This window comes from Lethenteron reissneri, chromosome 56 (genome assembly GCF_015708825.2).
Source record: "Lethenteron reissneri isolate LAM-NWPU_2019-01 chromosome 56, ASM1570882v1, whole genome shotgun sequence".
Lineage (NCBI taxonomy): Eukaryota > Metazoa > Chordata > Hyperoartia > Petromyzontiformes > Petromyzontidae > Lethenteron > Lethenteron reissneri.
Genome location: NC_083834.1, coordinates 6889158 through 6908545, shown reverse-complemented (window position 1 = coordinate 6908545; position 19388 = coordinate 6889158). Strand labels below are relative to the sequence as shown.

Genomic DNA, 19388 nt, shown 5'->3' with positions numbered 1-19388 from the left:
TGCCCCACGTTATACCTCTCAGCACCACCCACCCACCCATCCCTCACAGCCCGTCCCTCTCCTCCACTCTCCCCTCCACCCTCTCCCATATCCCTCACACCCCCCCCACCACTCCCCCACCACTCCCCTCTCTCCCTCCAGTTACCCCCCCCCCGCACTCCTTTCTCACCCAGCCCCTGCCCCCCGGCTCCTCTCTCCTACCCCTCCCCCCACTTCTACACCCTCCCCCCCCACTCCTCCCGCCCCCCCCCACCACCGCCACTTCCCAGGTCGCGAGCGCGTTCAGAGCGCTCCATTCAGTGGAACCGGCGGCGAGCGCTCGCGCGCACGCAGCAACGCAGAGATACATACACAGAGATACACACACAGAGATACATACACACAGAGATACATACACAGAGATACATACACACAGAGATGCATACATAGAGATACATACACACAGAGATACACACACAGAGATACATACACACAGAGATACATACACAGAGATACATACACAGAGATACATACACAGAGAGATACATACACAGAGATACATACACAGAGATATATATACAGAGATACATACACAGAGATACATACACAGACATACACACACAGAGATACATACACAGAGATACACACACAGAGATACACACACAGAGATACATACACATAGATACACACACAGAGATACACACACACATCGAGATGCACACATAGAGATACACACACAGATACATACGCACACATCGAGATACATACACACATCGAGATACATACACACATAGAGATACACACACAGAGATACATACACATACATCGAGATACACACACAGAGATACACACACAGAGATACATACACAGAGATACATACACACAGAGATACATACACAGAGATACATACACACAGAGATGCATACATAGAGATACATACACACAGAGATACACACACAGAGATACATACACAGAGATACATACACAGAGATACATACACAGAGATACATACACAGAGAGATACATACACAGAGATACATACACAGAGATATATACACAGAGATACATACACAGAGATACATACACAGAAATACACACACAGAGATACATACACAGAGATACACACACAGAGATACACACACAGAGATACATACACATAGATACACACACAGAGATACACACACACATCGAGATGCACACAGAGATACACACACAGATACATACGCACACATCGAGATACATACACACATCGAGATACATACACACATAGAGATACACACACAGAGATACATACACATACATCGAGATACACACACAGAGATACACACACAGAGATACATACACAGAGATACATACACAGAGATACATACACAGAGATACATACACAGAGATACACACACAGAGATACATACACAGAGATACACACAGAGATACATACACAGAGATACATACACAGAGATGCATACACAGAGATACACACACAGAGATACATACACAGAGATACATACACAGAGATACACACACAGAGATACATACACAGAGATACATACACAAAGATACTCACACACATCGAGATACACACACACATAGAGATACACATAGAGATACACACACAAAGATACACACATCGAGATACATACATAGAGATACACACACAGATACATGCGCACACAGAGATACACACACACATCGAGATACACACATAGAGATACACACACAGATACGCACACAGATACACACACACATCGAGATACACACACATAGAGATACATACGCAGAGATACGTACATACAGTGAGATACAGACACTGATGTACACCCACAGGGATACATACACAGCGATTCATACCGTGAGATGCATATACGGAGATACGTACACAGAGGTACATACACCGAGGTGCAGAGAGATACATACACAGATATAATCTCACTGAGATACACAATTAGATACATACACATTGACACATAATCACGGACACACAGCGACACATATACGTACACAAAGACATACAGATACATGTAAACACAGATACACACAGAGATACATACACGGATATACACAGATACATACACAAATATGCATACACAGATTCATAGCTACATACACACGCTGCCACACACAGATACACAGAGACACGCACTGATACATACACACACACACACAGAGATACACACACACACATAGACACATACAGTGACACATACACACAGCCACACACACACATACAGTGACACATACACACAGCCACACACACACACACACATAGACACATACAGTGACACATACACACAGCCACACACAGATACACAGAGACACGCAGAGCTGCACACATATAAAGATGTACACATGTACACACACTGAGATACACACACACACAGCTAGAGAGCTACCTACATAGACACATACACAAAGACACGCACTGACACACACACACACACATAGACACATACAGTGACACATACACACAGCCACACACACACACACATAGACACATACAGTGACACATACACACAGGCACACACAGATACACACATAGACACATACAGTGACACATACACACAGCCACACACAGATACACAGATACACGCAAAGCTGCATACACTTAGAGACGCATATAAAGATGTACACATGTACACACTGAGATACACACACACACAGCTAGAGAGCTACCTACATAGACACATACACAAAGACACGCACTGACACACACACACACACACCGACATACACCAGCATATACAGGATAGTACTTACACAGGCACGCATCATATGCATCGAGACACATGCACAATACACCCATGCATGCGCACGTCATATACACGTAGAGTCAAGTGTACGTGCAACCGCATAGAACAGATCACGCGTACACGCACGCACAGTACATGCACATAACAGCACACGGCATGTGTGCTCAGGGGCGCAGCGTGCAAGCGCGCTACAGACCGCACGGGCACACCGCGTGCGTAATGCACACGCGGTGTTTCGCGTGTAGCGTGCGGTACGCGCACAGACACGCGTTGGAATCGGCGCATCTAGTTAACATTGACACTCAAGTCAGTAGGTGAGCATTGCATGGGCTCTGGATTAAACACGAACGGTGGGTTTGTGGGTAATCACACACAGACCGTACACACACAAACACACCGTAGGTGAATACATGCAACAGATATTAGCAATTGAATTACCTGTACGCGTACGCTGCGTGCGCTTGCGTGTGCTGCGTGTGCGTGTGTGTGCGCGCATGCTACGGAGTGGAAACGCAGAGTTGACTGGAACAAAGGAGGCGTAGATGGTAACGGATCATCATCATCATCATCAAAGGCACACACACAGACACAGACGCGTCTATTAATGTAGACACCAAGAGAGAGAGAGAGACACACACGGAGTGAAGACAAACGCGTAATATTCGCAGCAGCACGCGTTAACGTAAACAATGCGATTGACAAATATTGACACGCACGCGCGCTACAGAAAGACACAGACGAGAAGGGAAATATTCGCGCACGTTACAGGGACGCTCCAGTAAGGTAGAGGGACACAGGCACGAGTAGGAACACTCGCAAAGACAAATGGGGCATGCATCATTCAGACAATAGCAGATACAAAGGGGTGGGGGAGAGGGGGGGAGACAGAGCGAGAGATTGGTCAGATACGCGCAGGACGAAGGGACAATAATACTTCAGCCAACAGACGCATCAGCAGACACACACACACAGACACACACACACAGATACACAGACACACGGGACACATAGGTAGACTTGAAGACATTACCAGACACACACACACGTGGACACACATACACAGACACACGTGGACACACACGGACGTGGACACAAAAGCGCACACGTGGACAGACACACACGTGGACACACACACACGTGGACAGACACGCGCACGTGGATACCCACACGCGCACGTTGACACACGCGCACAAACACACACGTGGACACAAACACACGCGCGCACGTGGACACACACACACGTGGACACACACACACGTGGACACACACGTGGACACACACACACACGTGAACACACACACACGTGTACACACACACACACGTGAACACACACACACACACGTGTACACACACACACGTGTACACACACACACACGTGTACACACACACACGTGTACACACACACACACACGCGTGTACACACACACGCACACACACGTGAACACACACACACACGCGTGTACACACACACGCACACAACATGCGCGCACACTGCCTGCGGCCCGACACGAGACGAGGCATTCCCGTGGCGTCCCCCTCCAAGTGACGGCTCCAAGTCGCCTCCACGCTGGCGGGCGCGCACGCCACCACGCAGAGGGCCGCTCTGCTCGTCTCGGAGCGTGAGTCGGGGATGTCCGCCAGGGTCGTGGGCGAATGGCTCAGGACTTTGAGCCTGGACGCCTACACGGACGCCTTCCTCGAGAACGGCTACGACGATCTCGAGATCTGTCGGCAGGTGGGCGAGGCGGACCTGGACGCGATCGGAGTGTCCGAACCGGCGCATCGCTCCAAGATCATCGCCGCCGTGTCTCGCCTGGCCGAGAGGACAGCGGGAGCGGCGCTCTACTTCGATCTGGAGGAGGAATTGAAGCCGGAGAGGGCGGCTCTCCTAACTCTCCACCACCACCAGCATCAGCAGCATCATCAGCAGCTTCTACACCACCACCACAGCCATAACAACCACTACCACCACCACCACCACCTTCAAAATCATCACCAGCAGCTGCACTATGTGCACCACCACCACCACCAGCAGCATCAGCAGCATCAGCAGCAGCAGCAGCATCAGCATCTCAATGTCCACTCAAGCCAGGGCGCGAGATCATCTTACTCGAAGCTGCGTCTCAAGGTGCTGCTGAGAGAGAAGCTCCTACGGGACGGCATCACACTCGGAGCGCCGCCCTACTCCAGCGCGGTACGTGCGGTGCGTGTGGTAGGGTACGTGCGGTGCGTGTGGTGCGTGCGGTGCGTGTGGTACGTGCGGTGCGTGGGGTACGTGCGGTGCGTGTGGTAGGGTACGTGCGGTGTGTGTGGTACGTGCGGTGCGTGTGGTACGTGCGGTGCGTGTGGTAGGGTACGTGCGGTGTGTGTGGTACGTGCGGTGCGTGTGGTACGTGCGGTGCGTGTGGTACGTGCGGTGTGTGCGTGCGGTGTGTGTGGTACGTGCGGTGTGTGCGGTACGTGCAGTGCGTAGGGTACGTGTGGTGTGTGCGTGCGGTGTGTATGGTACGTGCTGTGTGTTTGCTACGTGCGGTGCGGTGCGTGGGGTACACGCGCGGATACGTGTGGGGGGCACGTGCGGTGCGCGGTGATGGTCACGCGCTCCGAGTTTCTCGGGGCAGAGAGTTTGGGGGGGCAGGAGGGGGGGGGGGGGCCCAGGGCTACTGCGCGGTGAAGTCTCGGCTCCCCCCCCTACCCCACGAATCCGCCTCGAGATCGCGGTGCGGTGGCCGCAAGCGTCTCTCGCCGCCACCACCACTCCATGGTGCTGTGGCCAAGCGCAGTTTGTTTTCGTGTCGCTGCGATGTGGAATTGCTGCCCACCCAACCTCCATCTCCCCCCTCCTCCTCCTCTCCTCTCTCTCTCCCCGGCACCGCTCGAAATATCATCCTGCACGGTACCCACGCAGTAGACTGGCGCACATCCTGAAAGGAAGCGGGTTTGACCCCCGCAAGATGGTCACGAGATTGAGGATCGTTGTTGTTGTTGTTTTTAAAAAAACGTGCTTTGAAGGAAGGGCCATTGCCCGAACCGTCGTCTTATGATAGATGTGTGACCTTTAAGGCTCCAGTGACGGATGTCTAGAGGGTTTGTTGTGTTATACTGTGTGTGTGTTATACTGTGTGTGTGTTATACTGTGTGTGTGTTATACTATGTGTGTGTTATACTGTGTGTGTGTGTGTTATACTGTGTGTGTGTGTGTTATACTGTGTGTGTGTTATACTGTGTGTGTGTTATACTGTGTGTGTGTTATACTGTGTGTGTGTTATACTGTGTGTGTGTTATACTGTGTGTGTGTTATACTGTGTGTTTGTTATACTGTGTGTGTGTCTGTGTGTGTGTGGTGTTATACTGTGTGTGTTATAATGTGTGTGTTATACTGTGTGTGTTATACTGTGTGTGTTATACTGTGTGTGTGTTGTGTTATACTGTGTGTGTGTTATACTGTGTGTGTGTTATACTGTGTGTGTGTCTGTGTGTGTGTTATACTGTGTGTGTGTTATACTGTGTGTGTGTTATACTGTGTGTGTTATACTGTGTGTGTGTTATACTGTGTGTGTGTTATACTGTGTGTGTGTTATACTGTGTGTATGTGTGTGTCTGTGACGTTGCGAGACTGTGTGAGTGGTGGCGCAGTGGTTAGTGCACTGGACTGGCGAACCCGATTTTTCCAGAGTTCCATTCTCCCGGTCACGGCCACAAACAGTGGCGAATATGTGAACCGGTCCTGAGTTGTCGCTTAGGTCGACTCAGACTTAAATGAGTACCTGGTGCAGTGTGTAAAAACAACATCACCACTGGGAAAACAAAGGCGGACGGGCGTGGTTCTGGGCACCTACTCCCGTATGTGTCGTGTTTGCTAACAACACTTGTCCCATATTCTTAGGTTTTTTGGTAAAGTCACGTAGGTAAAAGTAAAATAATTTTAATTTTTTACCTACGTGACTTTACCGAAAAAAAAACCTAAGAATATGAATTCTTGCAGTCACGAAAGCTTCAAATCTACAACACTTGCCCCTACAGTCTGTAAAATTCTCCGTGGGAAATCTTTGTCTTTGTGCTAGCCTGTGAGTTTGCTAGGCTGTGTGTGAATGTGCGAGGCTGTGAGTGAGTGTGCTAGACTGTGTGTGAGTGTGGTAGGATGTGAGTGAATGTGCTAGACTGTGTGTGAGTGTGCTAGGCTGTGTGTGAGCGTGCTAGGCTGTGTGTGAGTGTGGTAGGATGTGAGTGAGTGTGCTAGACTGTGTGTGAGTGTGCTAGGCTGTGTGTGAGCGTGCTAGGCTGTGTGTGAGTGTGGTAGGCTGTGTGTGAGTGTGCTAGGCTGTGTGTGAGTGTGCTAGGCTGTGTGTGAGTTTGCTAGGCTGTGTGTGAGTGTGGTAGGCTGTGAGTGAGTGTGCTAGACTGTGTGTGAGTGTGCTAGGCTGTGTGTGAGTTTGCTAGGCTGTGTGTGAGTGTGCTAGACTGTGTGTGAGTGTGGTAGGATGTGAGTGAGTGTGCTAGGCTGTGTGTGAGCGTGCTAGGCTGTGAGTGAGTGTGCTAGGCTGTGTGTGAGTGTGGTAGGCTGTGAGTGAGTGTGCTAGACTGTGAGTGAGTTTGCTAGGCTATGTGTGAGTGTGGTAGGCTGTGAGTGAGTTTGCTAGGCTGTGTGTGAGTGTGGTAGGCTGTGTGTGAGTTTGCTAGGCTGTGTGTGAGTGTGGTAGGCTGTGAGTGAGTGTGCTAGACTGTGTGTGAGTGTGCTAGGCTGTGTGTGAGTTTGCTAGGCTGTGTGTGAGCGTGGTAGGCTGTGAGTGAGTGTGCTAGACTGTGTGTGAGTGTGGTAGGCTGTGTGTGAACGTGCGAGGCTGTGAGTGAGTGTGCTAGACTGTGTGTGAGTGTGGTAGGATGTGAGTGAGTGTGCTAGACTGTGTGTGAGTGTGCTAGGCTGTGTGTGAGCGTGCTAGGCTGTGTGTGAGTGTGGTAGGCTGTGTGTGAGTGTGCTAGGCTGTGTGTGAGTGTGCTAGGCTGTGTGTGAGTTTGATAGGCTGTGTGTGAGCGTGCTAGGCTGTGAGTGAGTGTGCTAGACTGTGTGTGAGTGTGGTAGGCTGTGAGTGAGTGTGCTAGGCTGTGTGTGAGTGTGGTAGGCTGTGTGTGAGTGTGCTAGACTGTGTGTGAGTGTGGTAGGCTGTGAGTGAGTGTGCTAGGCTGTGTGTGAGTTTGCTAGGCTGTGAGTGATTGTGCTAGGCTGTGTGTGAGTGTGGTAGGCTGTGAGTGAGTGTGCTAGACTGTGAGTGAGTTTGCTAGGCTGTGTGTGAGTGTGGTAGGCTGTGAGTGAGTTTGCTAGGCTGTGTGTGAGTGTGGTAGGCTGTGTGTGAGTTTGCTAGGCTGTGTGTGAGTGTGGTAGGCTGTGAGTGAGTGTGCTAGACTGTGTGTGAGTGTGCTAGGCTGTGTGTGAGTTTGCTAGGCTGTGTGTGAGCGTGGTAGGCTGTGAGTGAGTGTGCTAGACTGTGTGTGAGTGTGGTAGGATGTGAGTGAGTGTGCTAGACTGTGTGTGAGTGTGCTAGGCTGTGTGTGAGCGTGCTAGGCTGTGTGTGAGTGTGGTAGGCTGTGTGTGAGTGTGCTAGGCTGTGTGTGAGTGTGCTAGGCTGTGTGTGAGTTTGCTAGGCTGTGTGTGAGCGTGCTAGGCTGTGAGTGAGTGTGCTAGACTGTGTGTGAGTGTGGTAGGCTGTGAGTGAGTGTGCTAGGCTGTGTGTGAGTGTGGTAGGCTGTGTGTGAGTGTGCTAGACTGTGTGTGAGTGTGGTAGGCTGTGAGTGAGTGTGCTAGGCTGTGTGTGAGTTTGCTAGGCTGTGAGTGATTGTGCTAGGCTGTGTGTGAGTGTGGTAGGCTGTGAGTGAGTGTGCTAGACTGTGAGTGAGTTTGCTAGGCTGTGTGTGAGTGTGGTAGGCTGTGAGTGAGTTTGCTAGGCTGTGTGTGAGTGTGGTAGGCTGTGTGTGAGTTTGCTAGGCTGTGTGTGAGTGTGGTAGGCTGTGAGTGAGTGTGCTAGACTGTGTGTGAGTGTGCTAGGCTGTGTGTGAGTTTGCTAGGCTGTGTGTGAGCGTGGTAGGCTGTGAGTGAGTGTGCTAGACTGTGTGTGAGTGTGGTAGGCTGTGTGTGAACGTGCGAGGCTGTGAGTGAGTGTGCTAGATTGTGTGTGAGTGTGGTAGGATGTGAGTGAGTGTGCTAGACTGTGTGTGAGTGTGCTAGGCTGTGTGTGAGCGTGCTAGGCTGTGTGTGAGTGTGGTAGGCTGTGTGTGAGTGTGGTAGGCTGTGAGTGAGTGTGCTAGGCTGTGTGTGAGTTTGCTAGGCTGTGTGTGAGCGTGCTAGGCTGTGAGTGAGTGTGCTAAGCTGTGTGTGAGTGTGGTAGGCTGTGAGTGAGTGTGCTAGACTGTGAGTGAGTTTGCTAGGCTATGTGTGAGTGTGGTAGGCTGTGAGTGAGTTTGCTAGGCTGTGTGTGAGTGTGGTAGGCTGTGTGTGAGCGTGGTAGGCTGTGAGTGAGTGTGCTAGACTGTGTGTGAGTGTGGTAGGCTGTGTGTGAGTGTGATAGGCTGTGTGTGAGCGTGCTGTGGGTTAGATTTTCAGCTATAGCAATACAGTGACAGTTAGATTTATGTATTCATCTTTAAAAGGCAGTGTTTTTTTTTGCCGAATGCGTCTAGATTTTCGAGGTCAGTGTTTGGGCCGTTGTAGGTTTGTGTCATCATCCGGAGCAGCCGGTGGTGGAAATTCGACATTCATACGTCGGAGCCGAGTCCATCAACAGGAACAACCGTCGTTGACTTCCCCACAAAATTGTACACTACGTATTGTATCGACCCCCCCCAGAGGGAGCGATGATGGGCTGCATGAAGTGTCAATGCATCCTAACATCTGTGGCTCGCGCACTGCACTACGGACCCGGCGACCCGAGTTCGATTCCTTTCCCACGACCGGCAACAGCGGTGACGAATATCTGAGCCGGGTTCATGGCCCTCTCTTAGGTCGACTCAGCCTTGAATGAGTACCTGGCGCGCTCCGTAACACACAACGCACCGGGAAGACAAAGGCGGCCGAGCGCGGATGCTGACCACCCACCCACCCGGGTTACCGCCTCGTGTGCCGTGCCGGCTTTTCATGTCGTCGCTCGCGCACAGCACTTGCCCCATCGGCCTGCGCAGACTACACGGGTGGGGGAGGGAGCTTTGTCTTTGTTTGTCATCTCTGTGCCGAGACGCGTCGCCGTTAAGCGCTGATTTGCGAGTGTGCTGCTGCCTCTGGGTTATTGATGGGCGGGTGAGGCGGAGCAGATCAACGCGGAGGGCTGCTGTCGGGATCGCTGTCACGTGTTGGTCGGGCTGCCACGGTGGCTAGGAGATGTTAACTAGCTCGCCTGGTACACAGGAGGTCGTGGGTTCGATCATGACCCTGACGCCTGCTGCTGTATATTTAGAGTTTGCGTGTCTCCCTCTCTCATCATCATCACGGTGGCTAGGAGATGTTAACTAGCGTACCTGGTACACAGGAGGTCGTGGGTTCGATCACGACCCTGACGCCTGCTGCTGTATAATTTGGAGTGTGCGTGTCTTTCTCTTTATCATCATCATCATCATCACGGTGGCTAGGATATGTTAACTCCCTCGTCTGGTAGACAGGAGGTCGGGGGTTCGATCACGACCCTGAAAATGCCTGATGCTGTATATTTGAAGTTTGAGTCTCTCTCATCATCATCACGGTGGGTAGGATATGTTAACTACCTCACCTGGTACACAGGAGGTCGTGGGTTCGATCACGACCCTGACGCCTGCTGCTGTATATTTGGAGTTTGCGTGTCTCTCTCTCTCATCATCATCACGGTGGCTAGGAGATGTTAACTCCCTCGCCTGGTATACAGGAGGTCGTGGGTTCGATCACGACCCTGACGCCTGCTGCTGTATATTTGGAGTTTGCGTGTCTCCCTCTCTCATCATCATCACGGTGGCTAGGAGATGTTAACTACCTCGCCTGGTATACAGGAGGTCGTGGGTTCGATCCCGATCCTGAAGATGCCGGATGCTGTATATTTGGAGTTTGAGTCTCTCTCATTATCATCACGGTAGCTAGGAGATGTTAACTTGCTCGCCTGGTACACAGGAGGTCGTGGGTTTGATCACGACCCTGACGCCTGCTGCTGTATATTTTGAGTTTGCGTGTCTCCCTCTCTCATCATCATCACGGTGGCTAGGAGATGTTAACTAGCTTACCTGGTACACAGGAGGTCGTGGGTTCGATCCCGACCCTGACGCCTGCTGCTGTATATTTGGAGTTTGCGTTCTCTCCCTCATCATCATCACGGTGGCTAGGAGATGTTAACTACCTCGCCTGGTATACAGGAGGTCTTGGGTTCGATTCCGACTCTGACGTCTCGTGCTGTATAATTTGGAGCCTGCGTGTCTCTCTCTCTCTCTCTTCTCTCCCCGTGGTCGCGTGGATTTTTCTGTCCGGGTCCTCCTGTTTTCCCCTCCACATTTAGCCTCAACGTCACCACGCGTTCACAGTCTTTGGCTGCGGCTATAAGTTTCCACGTGATTATGATGGTGATGATGATGATTGTGATAAGCCCACTTCGTTTGAGCTATCATCCTTGATAGCCAGGTCGCTTCTGAAAAAGAGAGCTTTACACAGCTCAGTGGGGTTTCAGTTGGTAAAATGAAAATAAAGTGTAATCGTTCATAAGTTACGTGGGGCGTGGGGGAGGAGGAGGGGGTGGGGGCAGGGAGTGGTGGCGGTAGTGGTGAGCGCACTGTGCTACGAACCAACTTCACGAGGCCTGGGTTCGATTCCCCGACCACGGCTCACAAGACCGGCGAGTGATGATCCCAAACCGCGCTGAGACTCACCATCGCCATCCACCTTTTAAATGTGATGTTAAAATGACCCCTCTACAAGGATACCTTGGCCGTTGGAAACATCTAAATAACTTCATTTCTTGAGGAAGGCCAGCGTCTCGAGAAGCTGTGACTTCTTGTCTCGTTGTCTGTTAAAAACTCAAACAGACAGGTGGAATTCCTCCCCGTAGAGGGCATTAATTCTAGATTTGAAGCTTTCGTGACGCTGGCCTTCCTCAAGAGATGAAGTTGGTAAACCGCTCGCTCTACCAACTGAGCTATTACCTACGTGACTTTACCGAAAACAACTAAGAATCCTTGCAGTCACGAACGCTTCAAATCTAAAATCTAAATAACTGCATCGATCAGCCGTGATGTTGATTGAGGAGAAGTGTTTTCTTTCAAACTTGAGCTAATAGTTAATGAGGACACGTGGGAAGGGGGGGGGGTCGTGCAAGTCTCGTGACTTCTGTGGAAACTGGGCATCTGTGAAAATAAAATAGCTTTTCGATTTAAAGCATTCGTGACTGCAGGGATTCATCTTCTTGGTTCTTTCGGTAAAGTCACGTAGAAGGGAAGTAATAAAACATAGTGAAATAATTATTTTATTATGTTTTATTTTTATTATTTTATTACTTCCCTTCTACGTGACTTTACCGAAAGAACCAAGAAAATAAAAGAGCTTCATAGCTCTTCGGATTCCTCAAGTAACACATTTACATTCGGACTCTGAAACCCCCTGCGACGTTTCGGAAAACCATTCGCGGCTGTAGAAGCCTCCGCCGAGTCTTCTCGGTCTGTCCATCCCCTCTCTGTCTGTCCGTCTGTCCCGTGGGGGGACAGGGGGAGGAGTGGTGGGGTCGGGTTCCCGAATACAACGCGAACAACAAGGGGCGAAAGTCGTGGCGATTCTCCCGTGGAAAGTGTTTAAATACACTGGTCAACACACTTTTTCTGGCATAAGGTATTCCAACGGTTATAAGGTAATTTTGGGGTGCCGATTCCAAACCTGGCATCAGTTTTTGTCTATCACATCAGGTTTTTGAGATATCAAATATTGCATTTTCAAGAACAACTGCGGAAGAAAAATATTAATGTGGATATCTACATAAAATGATATTATAAACACACTATTCTAAAAATTACAGCACCATATTTTAACACTAAAGCAGTCACTGACTCGCAACAACTTGCAATCATAAGTGACAGAGTTAATTTCGGGTAAAACCAATGAAAATGGGGTATGCCGATAGCATAAAAATGAGATGTGATAGAGCAAATCTGAGATCAGATTTGGAATCAGCACCCTGAAATTAGTCTAAAACAGCTGCAAAAGTCCAGGCCAGAAAAACAATTTGTGTTGTTGTTGTTGTTGACCAGTGTTATTGGGTATTTGGGGGCCCACCGGGGTGTGGGGCCGATAGCGCGCCGGGGAAATTCTCCGGGTGATGAATGATTTCAAGTTCAAGTTCATGTATTTGGTGTAGCCCTGTGAGCCATTCGGCTCTTGAATCGGGTGCAACCGCAACAAACAAACAACAAAAACACGAACATGAAAACATCTTAAAGTGAATATGTGACCGAGTGCAAACAGAAAATCCAAGAAAAGACAGCAAAATATTGCAGAAAAATCACCGTACACCAACGCTGTGTGCAAAAATCCCAGTGGGATACAAGTCAAACAACAACAACAACAACCACAAGACAACTTAGATTAAGGCCATCAGTCTAACTCCGTACTACAACAAACAAACATGGCCAAACCGAAAAACTTTTCAAAAATCACCAAAATAAAGCCATAAAAGCAATGAAACAGTGGTCATCGGAATTGTGACCGAATTAAATTTCGATTTTAAGCTTTCGTGAGGCTGGGGGGGAGGGCACAGTTGCTGGACGAGCACTCGTATGGGGCGAGCAAGGGCACATGAACTGGCCTGGGGGAGTTGGAAGTCGGTGGTGGGTTCATCAGCAAGGGGCGCGTGAACTCTCTGGGACGAATCGACACTGCACAGAGGAGCGCTTCGCAGAGAGGACAGGAAATGCCCCCCCCCTTTGGCAGAGGTGGTAACACGGAGTCTTCGACACTTCTGGCTCATCGTCCGATGATTTCTGGCTGTTGTTCGCAATGCGGGTTTCGTTTTTGGGGGGGTAAGATCGCGTAAATATGTAACTGTGTCGTTGAAACCGCCAACACCCGACGAAGCCAATTCGTAAGCTGTTTCGATTTAAAGCTTTCGTGACCGCAGGGATTCACCTTCTTGGTTCTTTCGGTAAAGTCACGTAGAATGGAAATAATAAAATAATAAAAATAAAACATCATAAAATAATTCTCACGACGTTTTGCGTTGTGGCCGAAACGTCGTGAGAATTGTTTTGTTATGTTTAATTTTTTATTATTTTATTATTTCCATTCTACGTGACTTTACCGAAAGAACCAAGAAGATCGTAAGGTGTTGTCACGAAAACAGAACGTGGCCAATTTGTTACGAGTACAGCACTACACACGCCGGTTGTGTGTTGGAGAGCAAATCCATGAAACATTTACAATCCTCAGATTGGTACTCAGATTGTAAATGTTGTGGCTTTGCTCTCCAACTCACCGTTTTGCTGCACTCGTGACGAATTGGCACGTTCTGTTTACGTGACACAGCGTGTTGATTGCCTGTGTCGGGTGGTGGTGGGTTTAACGACACATTCACATATTTCCGATATTGGTGGCGAAAGCCTAAGCGTTGTTGTGGTTGTTGTTGTTGTTGTGGTTGTTGTTGTTGCAATCACCAGCGGAACATCACAAAGCTACTCGAATTGTGAACGGTGTGGTGTAGGTTTACTCTCCAACACGCCAGCGGTGTGCTGAACGAGTAATCAGATTGAAACGTTTTGTTTACGCGACAAACCTTACGAGTTGGCTGTGTCGGGTGTTTTACCGACGCGTTTTTATCTGCGCGATCTAACTCGACAAAAACCTTGAGGATGTAACATTGATTCAACCCTGTAACGTGGCCTTGCTAGAAATGGTATAGGGGGGGAGGGGTGTAGGGGAGGGGGGAGTGATGGGGGGGGGGAGTGTGGGGGAAATTGGGGAGACTATAACCTCACACCTATGGCCCCATAGACACCTATAGACTCACACTTATGGGCCCATAGACACCTATAGACACACACCTATGGCCCCATAGCCACCTATAGACTGACACCTATGGTCCCATAGACACCTATAGACTCACACCTATAGGCCCCATAGACACCTATAGACTCACACTTATGGCCCCATAGACACCTATAGACTCACACCTATAGGCCCATAGACACCTAAAGACTCACACCTATAGGCCCCATAGACACCTATAGACTCACACCTATAGGCCCCATAGACACCTATAGACTCACACCTATGGCCCCATAGACACCTATAGACTCACACCTATGGTCCCATAGACACCTATAGACTCACACCTATAGGCCCCATAGACACCTATAGACTCACACCTATAGGCCCCATAGACACCTATAGACTCACACTTATGGCCCCATAGACACCTATAGACTCACACCTATAGGCCCATAGACACCTAAAGACTCACACCTATAGGCCCCATAGACACCTATAGACTCACACCTATAGGCCCCATAGACACCCATAGACTCACACCTATGGCCCCATAGACACCTATAGACTCACACCTATGACCCCATAGACACCTATAGACTCACACTTATAGCCCTATAGACACCTATAGACTCACACCGATGGCCCCATAGACACCTATAGACTCACACTTATGGCCCCATAGACACCTATAGACTCACACCTATAGCCCCATAGACACCTATAGACTCACACCTATGGGACCATAGACACCTATAGACTCACACCTATGGCCCCATAGACACCTATAGACTCACACTTATAGGCCCCATAGACACCTATAGACTCACACTTATAGGCCCCATAGACACCTATAGACTCACACCTATAGCCCCATAGACACCTATAGACTCACACCTATAGTCCCATAGACACCTATAGACTCACACCTAAAGGCCCCATAGACACCTATAGACTCACACCTATAGCCCCATAGACACCTATAGACTCACACCTATAGGCCCCATAGACACCTACAGACTCACACCTATAGGCCCCATAGACACCTACAGACACACACCTATAGGCCCCATAGACACCTATAGACTCACACTTATAGCCCCATAGACTCCTATAGACTCACACCTATGGCCCCATAGACACCTATCGACTCAAACCTATGGCCCCATAGACACCTATAGACTCACACTTATGGCCCCATAGACACATATAGACTCACACCTATAGCCCCATAGACACCTATAGACTCACACCTATAGTCCCATAGACACCTATAGACTCACACCTATGGCACATAGACACCTATAGACTCACACCTATAGGCCCATAGACACCTATAGACTCACACCTATTGGCCCCATAGACACCTACAGACTCACACCTATAGGCCCCATAGACACCTATAGACTCACACCTATAGCCCCATAGACACCTATAGACTCACATCTATGGCCCCATAGACACCTATAGACACACACCTATAGTCCCATAGACACCTATAGACTCACACCTATAGGCCCCATAGACACCTATAGACTCACACCTATGACCCCATAGACACCTATAGACTCACACCTATAGTCCCATAGACACCTATAGACTCACACCTATGGCCCCATAGAAACCTATAGACTCACACCTATAGTCCCATAGACACCTATAGACTCACACCTATGGCCCCATAGACACCTATAGACTCACACCTATAGCCCCATAGACACCTATAGACTCACACCTATAGGCCGCATAGACACCTATAGACTCACACCTATAGTCCCATAGACACCTATAGACTCACACCTATGACCCCATAGACACCTATAGACTCACACCTATAGGCCGCATAGACACCTATAGACTCACACCTATGGCCCCATAGACACCTATAGACTCACACCTATAGTCCCATAGACACCTATAAACTCACACCTATGGCCCCATAGACACCTATAGACTCACACCTATAGTCCCATAGACACCTATAGACACACACCTATGGCCCCATAGACACCTATAGACTCACACCTATAGGCCGCATAGACACCTATAGACTCACACCTATAGTCCCATAGACACCTATAGACTCACACCTATGACCCCATAGACACCTATAGACTCACACCTATAGCCCCATAGACACCTATAGACTCACACCTATAGGCCGCATAGACACCTATAGACTCACACCTATAGTCCCATAGACACCTATAGACTCACACCTATGACCCCATAGACACCTATAGACTCACACCTATAGGCCGCATAGACACCTATAGACTCACACCTATAGGCCCCATAGACACCTATAGACTCACACCTATAGACCCCATAGACACCTATAGACTCACACCTATAGCCCCATAGACACCTATAGACTCACACCTATAGTCCCATAGACACCTATAGACTCACACATATAGGCCCCATAGACACCTATAGACTCACACTTATGGCCCATAGACACCTATAGACACACACCTATAGCCCCATAGACACCTATAGACTCACACTTATGGCCCATAGACACCTATAGACTCACACCTATAGTCCCCATAGACACCTATAGACTCACACTTATGGCCCCATGGGTCAAACCGCGCCGTGACCTCATCTGAATACCGTGACCTCCACTGAATCTCGTGATCTCCACTGAATAACAATGCTTCTTCACCCATTGCCTCGGTGCTGTCGACGCTTTGTTTAAAAAATAAAAAGCTGCCACGCGGAAAATTCATTAACGACGGAAGGTGCTGCTCGATACAGGGGGGAGGGGGGGGGGTGGAGGGGGGTGGAAGGAGGGGAGAAGGGGGGGTGGAAGGAGGGGAGAAGTGTTTGGCCAATCTCATTGAGGAGTGTGAGCACGACGTGGGATTAAACCAGAGCTGGGTACCCGGAGAATACCCGCACTTACGAAGTGATAGCTCTGAAGTGATAGCTCTGAAGTGATAGCTCTGAAATAACCACGTACGCAGGAGGTTAATTTGGTCTTCTTCTTGTTCTTATTGTTCATTTTCTTCTTGTTTTTATTCTTCTTCTTGTTGTTGGTCTTGTTGTTGTTCTTGTTGTTGTTGTTCTTGTTGTTCTTGTTGTTGTTCTTATTGTTGTTCTTATTGTTGTTCTTGTTGTTGTTGTTCTTCTTGTTCTTGTTCTTCTTCTTGTTCTTTTTGTTGTTCTTCTTGTTGTTCTTCTTGTTGTTCTTCTTGTTGTTCTTCTTCTTGTTGTTCTTCTTGTTGTTGTTTTTCTTGTTGTTGTTTTTCTTGTTGTTGTTTTCTTGTTGTTCTTCTTGTTGTTCTTCTTCTTGTTCTTCTTGTTGTTCTTCTTGTTGTTGTTTTTCTTGTTGTTGTTTTTCTTGTTGTTGTTTTCTTGTTGTTGTTTTTCTTGTTGTTGTTTTTCTTGTTGTTGTTTTCTTGTTGTTGTTTTTCTTGTTGTTGTTTTTCTTGTTGTTGTTTTTCTTGTTGTTGTTTTTCTTGTTGTTCTTCTTGTTGTTCTTCTTGTTCTTGTTCTTCTTGTTGTTCTTCTTGTTGTTCTTCTTGTTGTTCTTCTTGTTGTTGTTTTTCTTGTTGTTGTTTTTCTTGTTGTTGTTTTATTGTTGTTCTTCTTGTTGTTCTTCTTGTTGTTTTTCTTGTTGTTGTTTTTTCTTGTTGTTGTTTTTCTTGTTGTTCTTCTTGTTGTTCTTCTTGTTCTTCTTGTTCTTGTTCTTCTTCTTGTTCTTCTTGTTGTTCTTCTTGTTGTTCTTCTTGTTGTTCTTCTTGTTGTTCTTCTTGTTGTTCTTCTTGTTGTTCTTCTTGTTGTTGTTTTTCTTCTTGTTGTTTTTATTGTTGTTGTTTTTATTGTTGTTCTTCTTGTTGTTCTTCTTGTTGTTGTTTTTCTTGTTGTTGTTTTTCTTGTTGTTCTTCTTGTTGTTCTTCTTGTTGTTCTTCTTGTTGTTCTTCTTGTTGTTCTTCTTGTTCTTCTTGTTTCTTCTTGTTTCTTCTTGTTGTTCTTCTTGTTGTTCTTCTTGTTGTTCTTCTTGTTGTTCTTCTTGTTGTTCTTCTTGTTGTTCTTCTTGTTGTTCTTCTTGTTGTTCTTCTTGTTCTTCTTCTTGTTGTTGTTCTTCTTGTTGTTCTTCTTGTTGTTTTCTTGTTGTTCTTCTTGTTGTTCTTCTTGTTCTTCTTGTTCTTGTTCTTCTTCTTGTTCTTCTTGTTGTTCTTCTTGTTGTTCTTCTTCTTGTTCTTCTTGTTGTTCTTCTTGTTGTTCTTCTTGTTGTTCTTCTTGTTCTTCTTCTTGTTGTTGTTCTTCTTGTTGTTCTTCTTGTTGTTTTTCTTGTTGTTCTTCTTGTTGTTCTTCTTGTTCTTCTTCTTTTTGTTGTTCTTCTTGTTGTTCTTCTTGTTGTTCTTCTTGTTCGTCTTGGTCTTCTTCTTGTTCTTATTCTTTGTTTCAATTCTCCGAGTTGGAAAAGAACCAAATTGAGCACAGATCCGAGTTGAACCTCGACGGGTGATTTTTTTTTCCTGTTCTTCGTCTGTTGAAGTCAATGGTGGCTGGGCCAAGTCAATCGGTCTCTGCTGCTGTTGTCTGGGGTTGTCTGGAACGTTGAGAGGGGCGATGCTGAGAGTCGTCGGCCCCCTGTCCACCACGTGGCGGGCTTGAGACGGCCTCCCTCCCGTGTCCAATCCCATCGATCCCAGAGTCCCTGTCAGTGGAAGCGTCTGCACGCT

General features: G+C 48.2%; 1 protein-coding gene across 1 annotated transcript in view; it reads left to right on the top strand.

Annotated features, from left to right (window-relative positions):
- The first annotated feature begins 312 nt into the window (after positions 1–312).
- LOC133357031 (lateral signaling target protein 2 homolog) overlaps positions 313–19388 on the top strand; it is a 267632-nt gene continuing 248556 nt past the window's right edge. The window contains exon 1 of the mRNA XM_061574771.1: positions 313–4920. Within this exon, the coding sequence (XP_061430755.1) occupies positions 4357–4920 (564 nt within the window). The 5' untranslated portion in view covers positions 313–4356. The remainder of the gene's footprint in view (positions 4921–19388) is intronic.